This window comes from Oncorhynchus nerka, linkage group LG10, assembly GCF_034236695.1.
Source record: "Oncorhynchus nerka isolate Pitt River linkage group LG10, Oner_Uvic_2.0, whole genome shotgun sequence".
Taxonomy (NCBI): domain Eukaryota; kingdom Metazoa; phylum Chordata; class Actinopteri; order Salmoniformes; family Salmonidae; genus Oncorhynchus; species Oncorhynchus nerka.
In genome coordinates this window covers 73,486,425-73,495,780 of record NC_088405.1, presented here as the reverse complement: position 1 = coordinate 73,495,780, position 9,356 = coordinate 73,486,425, and the positions used below count along the sequence as shown (strand labels likewise).

Below are 9,356 nucleotides of genomic sequence, written 5' to 3'. Positions count from 1 at the left end.
TAATTACGTAAAATTCTGGAAAATTAGTTTGCAATGAGCCAGGCGGCCCAAACTGTTGCATATACCCTGACTCTGCGTGCAATGAACGCAAGAGAAGTGACACAATTTCACCTGGTTAATATTGCCTGCTAACCTGGATTTATTTGAACTAAATATGCAGGTTTAAAAATATATACAGTGCCTTGCGAAAGTATTCGGCCCCCTTGAACTTTGCGACCTTTTGCCACATTTCAGGCTTCAAACAAAGATATAAAACTTTATTTTTTTGTGAAGAATCAACAACAAGTGGGACACAATCATGAAGTGGAACGATATTTATTGGATATTTCAAACTTTTTAAACAAATCAAAAACTGAAAAATTGGGCGTGTTACTTTTGACCCCCCTTTTGTTCTGGGACACATTCAATTTCTGTTAGTCACATGTCTGTGGAACTTGTTCAGTTTATGTCTCAGTTGTTGAATCCTGTTATGTTCATACAAATATTTACACATGTTAAGTTTGCTGAAAATAAACGCAGTTGACAGTGAGAGGACAATTCTTTTTTTGCTGAGTTTACATCAGAAAATGTATGGTTATTTCTGGTTGTTTATCAAAGTTAGCTGGCTAACTCATTGAATCTGCTTTGTAGTATACCCCTCAGAAAGACAGGTCATGTTGTTACCTGATCCGCTGCACGATGGGTCAAGTAGAATGTACTCCACATCTATACTCCGGCCCATCCGGGTCCACCTTTAGGATGTCCTGATTGGCCAGCTGCTGACATGTGAGTCTGGTACAGAGCAGGCGAGTGGACATTGTGGAGAGATGCTTGGCATCCAGGTCAAAGGCAAACCGTTTCCTTCAACACAGGCCAGAAAGGAGGTTTTGTTCAAAGGTGTGAGGTGAGACAAGTAACCCTTACAATGTGCTATGAAATCTGATCAAAAGAGCTATCATTTTGTAACCTTAACTTTTTTCAGGATTAACATCACAGGACATAAGTTTCTCTAACCCAGAATAAGTCTATTTCTGGACTATTAAACATGGTATTTAGTCCAGGAGTATGCTTAGTCTGGGAAATTGACCCTCCATATTTCAATCAAGCTTTACCCTTTGTTATTCATGATGGCGGCGAGGTGGTTGGTTTTGTTCCCCGGCGCTGTACAGGAGCCAGGACATGGCTGCCTGTAAGAGGGTTTACGAAGTACGCAGGGAGACAGCTGGCCTGTTGGGATATAAGGGAGACAGTAGTAGACATGCAAGTCCATGGGCCTTGTTTGAAATGCATCTTAGCTTCTTTCTTTTATCAGAATAGATCTTACAAGGTAACCTCATCCAATCATGTACAGATCAGTGATGACCTCAAGGAAGGAAGGAAAGGATGGAAGGACGCATTTAGAATCGATACCTTGTACCTTGTCTTGTAGAATGATGTGGCCAACCTTGTAGAGATTGTGGTCATGGAAGTCTGTCTTCAGAGACAACCAGCAGGTCTGAAAGTTGCAGGTCACCCATAAAGGATTTCCCCTTCAGATTCAGGTCATTGAGCCTGGACATCAGAAACACACATTTTGGTTTTAATTTGCCTAATGTCAACCTCGATCACTAGAATGAGTCCATGCTCAGTCAATATAATTAACAGGGAATGAAGAAACATCCAAGGCTTGTCACTGACTGACTTTGTAGGCCTGTCCCAGGAAGGCGAAAGACCTCTCTCTTTAGGTAATCGATGGCATCCTCCACCGTGGTCTTTAATATGTTCACACGCACATACCTTGGGAGCTGATAGCCTGAGGAAGTAATATTTAACATATTTCCAGTGAAGTATCCCAGACAGTGTGAATAATACAAAAAAGTTGACCAGCTGTACAGACTTCAGAAGCATGTTACTAAGCCAGTAATATTAGTGTACATACATTTCCTATCTAAGACTACTATGCCACTCCATATTTTTGCAGCTAAAATGACTTATTTTCTAAAATTTCTAACAAGAGTAATAAGGATCAATCAATCCAACCTTCAGGCTGCTGGGGACTGGAGGAGAGTAGGTCCTGGTTGCAGCTGACTTTCTGCTTGATCTTCATGCCGGTCAGGGCAGCCTGCAGTCTGGAGCAGTGCTTCATCATCAGAGCCTTCCAGGCCCCGCCACACTGCAGCCCCTTACCAACAACTAGGTCATACACCAGAACCTGTGTAATGGAGAGGACCAAACAAGAGGTAAGTGACCAGCCATGGTGTTGGGGCAGTGTTCTTCAATCTTTGTCCATGGGGATCTGATCCACAGGGTGTGCAGCTTTTGTTCTATCCATGTTCTAGCACGCCTGAATCAATTACAGTACATAATCAAGTGTGTTCGTCTGGGTCGAAACAAATGCCTGCATATTAAATATCAGGCTTGAAGAACTATATGTTGGAGGGACTGTGATTGGTAGTCCCATAGGGCAGCGCTCAATTGGTCACTGTAAAAAATAATTTGTTCTTAACTGACTTGCCTAGTTTTGAAAAAAGAAGCTTTTGTTCAAAAAGGCAGGATGGGGGTGAGAATTGTCCAATGTGTTTCACATTACCTGGTCCTTGGCAAGATTCCTTTTTTAAAAATCTTAGTTTGTTTGAGGAGCTTTGTGGACTCAATGATCTCTTGGAGGATAGATGAAAACTTCTGTGTCTCACATCAGGGCAAACAGATGCTTGATATTCTGGTGAGGTGAGAGCATTATTGTTAACAATATTAACACTGACAGTACTGCTGTAAAATTCATCTCTGCTGAAAATATCTTTAGCTTCTAGGCATGAACAGCAAGGTGTTGCCTGTGTTATTTGATATTTACTGGTTAGCTACGTGGTAAATGTTGACAGAGCAAGGCGTTAGCTAGCTAGCTACTGTACTCAGTACACTGTAGCAAATTACCTGAAATGTACTGTCGTAAACCAGTCTATAAAGCAGCCTGCTTCCTCTCCACTTTCTCGATAATCTCGGCAGCTTTCACGTACAAAGCCATTGTCAGAAAAATGGTTTAGAGTAATTTTTTTATATATTTACAGAGAATGTGTTATTATGTACAACTACATGAATATATCTCCACGACACCCACGTTTGTGCAAGTGGGCAATATGCTTTGCAGCCCAAAAAAAAATGGATGAAAAATGTAGGTATCGATTTACGTTAGAACTCAAAGTGCCTACGACCGTGCGACAGTTACATACTGTACTGTCTTTGACCGTGCTCTGCTACTGACTTCAGAAACTGAATGAAGACGAATGTTTATGCATTTGTAAAGCAAGTTAGAGTAGTCGTTTTTGCATGTCATACAGTTAATAACTACAACATTATTTATATTTAAATACACCGATATTGCTAGCTGAGCAAAGCTGCATGCACAGCAAGTAGCTAACGTTACCTAGGCTAGCTTCTCAGAGTTTGCTAGCTAGCTTTAGTTAGCTATAATTTTAGCCAGTGCTAACGTGGCACAACTGTGCAAAGATGGAGTTTGCTGCTCTTATTGCCTTGACCGTATTAATAGGAATGCTGATCATTTTGGTCGCAATCGCTGTGGGAAAGCAGAAAGGAGAAATAAGTGATCAACTAGAGCAGAAAGAAGAGGACTCGGTTGGTAAGTTGCCCCTCTTGCTTGTTTGCATGTCTTGTTGCTATGGATTGCTATTGTACTAACGTTAGCTAGCTGTCTCAAACAGGTGCAAGTTACACAATGTAATATAAGCCAGTGGCCCTTGATGACCGTTAGAATAGATATATTAATTTATAAGTATTGGCACCAGGTCAACATTTTCTACATGTCCCGAAGCCAGCCATAAACTTGTTGCTGGAAGAAAGATTGAATTAAATGGTGACCAATGCCATACAATTAGAATACTAGAAGGGACTTTAATCTTCTTATGATGGTATAAAGGGCAGTCCTTAGAGATCCTATTAAATTACTTTATTAAATTAATTAGAATTCTAATTCATACTTCTGTGGGTCAGGGAGTTGGTCAACCATGGTTTGCCAGTTCTGTGATAAGATATTGTGTAAAATAATGAATTTAAAGAATGTATCTGCACTGTTTGTTAGCTAACTAGGCAGCCAGTTTTAGAATTTTTCTCATTAACTGCCAATATGCCAACATTCCATTCAAACAATGCAGTCAATCATGCACCATAGACTGGCTGAAATCAGTTGATGATAAGACTTAGACAAGTTGTAAATGCAACAAATACCAATATTGTATCATATCACCCAAAGCTTTCCAAGGAAACAAAAATTTAGACATTTATGGTCTGTTTACATATATTTTAGAGGCTATTTGTACAGCACATTGGTATAAAACCCTTATAAACTGTATTTATAATTATTTGACTATTTTAGGTTGACAATCATTATATTACACAATTTATAATATCAAACACCTTTTATTTTCCTGCATTAGTAATATAAGGATTATGCCTCTACTACCATTAATTCCAATTACACCGGATTTCTCTTAGACCAACATGGCTGCTGTTTTTGCCCATCTAGCAATTTAATAGACCTAATCATTGTTTTGTTACAGAATTGTAAGATGTTGATTCAAAACATTTACCGCTTCCAGAGGAGAAAGCAACCAGAAGTTTGAACATTTTGATAATGGAAGTTACTAGAAAGTGTCATATTGAACGTCTTGTGTAACGAGATGCCAATTCATCCACTGCAGCAGAGGAAAGTGCAGTGAAGGCTTCCACTGCCAAGAAACAGAAACAACAGCGTCCTCGCAAGGAGAAAGCCCAGCAGCAAACCTTCAGCCATCCTCTCCTGGCATCCTCCTTGAAGGTGGGCCATGCTTCACATACTGTGAAACCCATATTACGCCTTATCAAAGATGATCTATTATATAGACAAGATAGTTGAGTGACCGCTCTAACAATGGAAATGCATGTTCTCGAAGATGGGAGGTGAGATCAGGTGGGACCATTCTAGCCAATGAGGGCAGATACATGTGTGAACAACAGTTTTATTTTTTTTAAGTTGCCAGAATGCCACATGTATCCACTTATATCAGTACATTTTGTAAAAGCCTAAACATTACAAAACCTCTCTTCGGTCAAATAAGCCTCACGTAATTCAACACTCTCTCATAGTCCTCCATACAAAATATCCCAACTTGGTCTGCTTATCTCACGCTTTCAGATTTTGGGCAGAGTAATCCTCTCGTTTCACCTTTTCCTCTCTGGACATATTTAGGCCTTTACTAGAGTGAATGATGTCATTGCCAAGGGTTGCTAAGAACCAACCCACAAGCCAGTTGTTTAATGCATGATAAGCTGCACCAACCAGGCACAAGTACTTGGGAGTATGGCTAGATGGTACACTGTCCTTCTCTCAGCACACAAAGCTTCAGGCTCTCTCAGCACACAAAGCTGCAGGCTGAAGTTAAATCTAGACTTGGTTTCCTCTATCGTAATCACTCCTCTTTCACCCCAGCTGCTAAACTAACCCTGATTCAGATGACCATCCTACCCATGCTAGATTATAAAGACTTAATTTATAGATCGGCAAGTAAGGGTGCTCTTGAGCGGCTAGATGTTCTTTACCATTCGGGCATCAGATTTACCACCAATGCTCCTTATAAGACATGTCACTGCACTCTATACTCTTCTGTAAACTGGTAATCTCTGTATACCCGTCGCAAGACCCACAGGTTGATGCTTAAAACCCTCTTAGCCCCCACCTATCTGAGATATCTACTGCAGCCCTCATCCTCCACATACAACACCCATTCTGCCAGTCACATTCTGTTAAAGGTCCCCAAAGCACACACATCCCTGGGTCACTCGTCTTTTCAGTTCGCTGCAGCTAGCAACTGGAACGAGCTGCAACAAACACTCAAACTGGACAGTTTTATCTCAATTTCTTCATTCAAAGACTCAATCATGGACACTCTAACTGACAGTTGTGGCTGCTTTTTTGTGATGTATTTTTGTCTCTACCTTCTTACCCTTTTGTGCTGTTGTCTGCGCCCAATAATGTTTGTACCATGTTTTGTGCAGCTGCCATGTTGTGTTGCTACCATGTTGTTGTTGTGTTGCTACCATGCTATGTTGTCATGTTGCTGCCATGCTATGTTGTCTTAGGTCTCTCTTTATGTAGTTTTTGTTTTTGTTCTATATTTTTTTATCCCAGCGCCCGTCCCCACAGAAGGCCTTTTGCCTTTTTATAGGCCGTCATAGTTAAGAACAAATTCTTATTTACAAACTTGCCAAGTTAAATAATGGTAAAATAAAAAAAATGATGTAATGACAGGGGTGTGTGACGAGGTTACAGAATTATCTGATGCTTGATCATCGATTGTGTTAAAACTGATCAGAGTTTAGGTTGCTGGTTTGAGTTGGGGCAATCATGGTGGTATCTATTAAAGCACAGAGATGGAGGTTGCAGTTTAAAAGGATGATGCCCACTCATTCACAATGGTTGGAGATGATTAACTGGAAAAACAAGGAAGGGGAATAATAACAGTAAATGTTCTCCAATCAAATGATAATATAAATCAAGAAATAAGAACACACTTATCATAAACGCATCCAAAAACACGAAAGGTATTGCAAAAGACACTTCTGCAAACTGTAAAGTCTGGTCTGCACATTGATTAGTGACAGGTGAGTGTTTAACCTGGTGGATTGGCTGAAGTCCTTCCTTTGCTGGAGGGGGATTGGACAGGTGGTTGGAGGAGAGGACTGGCAGTCAGTGTAGGGGAAATTCAACAACAGCTTGGCTGACTCGTCTCTGTCTTTCTCCCCAGAGTCACAGTGGCAATGTGACGTCCCTGGACTTCAGCAGCAACGGGAAGTACCTAGCTACTTGTGCTGATGACCGCACTGTCAGGATATGGAGTACCAAGGACTTCCTGGACAGAGACCATAAATGTCTGAGGGCCAACGTAGAGCTGGACCACGCCACGCTGGTCCGCTTCAGCCCTGACTCAAAGTACACACACACCCACGCATGTCCAGAACAAAGGGTATAGATACAGTACATTCGGAAAGTATTCAGACCCCTTGACTTTTTCCACATTTTGTTACGTTACAGCCTTATTATAAAAGGGATTAAATGTTTTTTTTCCCACATCAATATACACACAATACCCCATAATGACAAAGCAAAAATGGTTTTTTAGAAACGTTAGCGAATGTATTCAATAAAAAAATATTTACACAAGTATTCAGACCTTTTGCTATGAGACACCAAATTGAGCTCAGGTGCAACGTAACAAAATGTGGGAAAAGTCAAAGGGTCTGAATACTTTCCGAATGCACTGTAGATGGATAGAGAGCCTCTTGTCTTTCTATACCTATTTTCACTCTGTCTTGCTTTGCAGGGCCTTCATTACTTGGCTGGCTAACGGAGATACTATTCGCATCTTCAAGATGACCAAGAAGGATGATGGTAGCTTCACTTTCAAAGCTGCCCCTGAAGACTTCCCTCAGAAACACAAGACCAATGTCATCAACATCGGCATCGCAGAGACGGGTATGACTGCTAAATGTATTCAGACTGAATGACTAAAAGGCAGGAAGATGTGAATGTGTGATATGCTCATTTTTATGATTATTGACTGTTAGAAGTTATGAAAGAGACCCTTGTTCCAGTCTAAAATCTAATCCGTCTCCCTTTTGGTTTTCTGTGTTCCAGGCAAGTTCATCATGAGTGCCTCCACTGACACCAACATCCTCATCTGGGACCTGAAAGGAGAGGTACTGGCCTCTGTCATCACCAACCAGATGACCAACTCCTACGCTGCCATCTCACCATGTGGCAGGTCAGTACCCTAAACGAGTCTGTGCTGGTTTTATAGCTAATGTAATAGCACTCTCAGGTAGATCATTTCTGGATGGTTTTCTGTCTTGAGGTTTGTTGCCTCCTGTGGCTTCACTCCTGACGTGAAGGTGTGGGAGGTGTGCTTCGGGAAGGGTGGCGAGTTCAAAGAGGTGGCCCGCGCCTTCGACCTAAAGGGCCATTCAGCTGGAGTCCACTCCTTTGCGTTCTCTAACGACTCACGCAGGTAAGGCACGCAATGTGTGGTATCCTTTCAAAACATTGATGCTTGATTTGCATGGAGGACATTATGATAACATTCATAAGGAAGATTTCCCCCATTGAGGTATGTGGAACCGTCTTTCGTTTCCCCCAGAATGGCCACTGTGTCCAAGGATGGCACATGGCGACTGTGGGACACGGATGTGGAGTACAAGAAGCAACAGGACCCCTACCTACTGAAGTCAGTGCCTTGCCAGTCGTCGGAGGGAAGCCGTGTGGCCCTGTCGCCGGACGCTCGCGTGGTGGCCATCTCCAACAGCTGCAGCGTGGCCATGTACAGCACCTCCACGGGTCAGCTGGAGGAGGAGTTCCACGGAGTCCACAGCGAGGAGATCACTGATCTGAGGTTTGACATCAACAGCCGCTACCTGGTGTGCAGCGGGGACCGGGCGGTACGTGTGTTCCACAATGCGCCGGGCTACCGTGCGGCCATCCAGGACATGCAAGCCATGCTGAAGAAGGCCCAGAACGAGGGCATGAAACAAAGGCTAAAACAGCAGATACAGGAGGCGCAGAGCGCGCTGGACACTGTGCTCACAGCACCCAAGGATTAAAGAACTAAAGCCCCCCTCCCACCCTAGGCTTGGTGTGTAGACCCCTATTTCGATCTCTCTCTTCCTCCCCTTCTCTCACACACTGCCTCCACAGAATGGCATGCAATTTGACTCCTATCAGGGATGTGGCATTTGCATGCTGGTTTTAATAAATAAATCATGATCTGTTTCTATAGAAATATGGCTCTGTTTTGTTTTGTGAATGCTCTGCCTGCCTCGAAGTCAGGAATACTATGTTCTCTGTCTTCTTGGACCAGTAATCCTACTACTATAGAAGAGCTTGCTTTGCTTTGGCAACACAAACATTTGTTGTATAATAGGACCAGAATTCAGCTGGGGTGCCTCGTGTTTCTACAGTTCCTCTGTAGAAACATACTAAACTAACAATAATTTCCATGACATCCTATCCAGGTGAAAGCTATGATCCCAATGACATTGCATGTTAAATCCACTTCAATTAGTGTTGATGAAGGGGAGGAGATATGTTAAAGAAGGATCTTTAAGCCTTGAGACAATTGAGACATGGATTGTGTATGTGTGCCATTCAGAACGTGAATGGGCAAGACAAAAGATTGAAGTGCCTTTGAATGGGGTATGGTAGTAGGTACCAGGCGAACCAGTTTGAGTGTGTCAAGAACTGCAATCTTGCTGGGTTTTTCACGCTCAACAGTTTTTCATGTGTATAAAGAATGGTCCACCACCCAAAGTACATCCAGCCAGCTTGACAACTGTGGGAAGCATCCCTGTGGAATGCT

The 9,356-nt window shown here is 42.3% G+C and overlaps 1 protein-coding gene and 1 pseudogene across 1 annotated transcript; one reads left to right on the top strand and one right to left on the bottom strand.

Annotated features, from left to right (window-relative positions):
* Positions 1-299: 299 nt before the first annotated feature.
* On the bottom strand, positions 300-2,980 carry LOC115135983 (28S rRNA (cytosine-C(5))-methyltransferase-like; annotated as a pseudogene).
* A 173-nt stretch (positions 2,981-3,153) lies between these two features.
* On the top strand, positions 3,154-8,780 carry LOC115135982 (transducin beta-like protein 2). The gene is made up of 7 exons (XM_029671265.2): positions 3,154-3,592; positions 4,671-4,786; positions 6,753-6,937; positions 7,329-7,480; positions 7,643-7,769; positions 7,860-8,012; positions 8,142-8,780. Exons 1-7 carry the CDS (start codon positions 3,463-3,465, stop codon positions 8,599-8,601), a joined length of 1,323 nt encoding a protein of 440 aa, XP_029527125.2. The 5' UTR covers positions 3,154-3,462; the 3' UTR covers positions 8,602-8,780.
* The last annotated feature ends 576 nt before the right edge of the window (positions 8,781-9,356 follow it).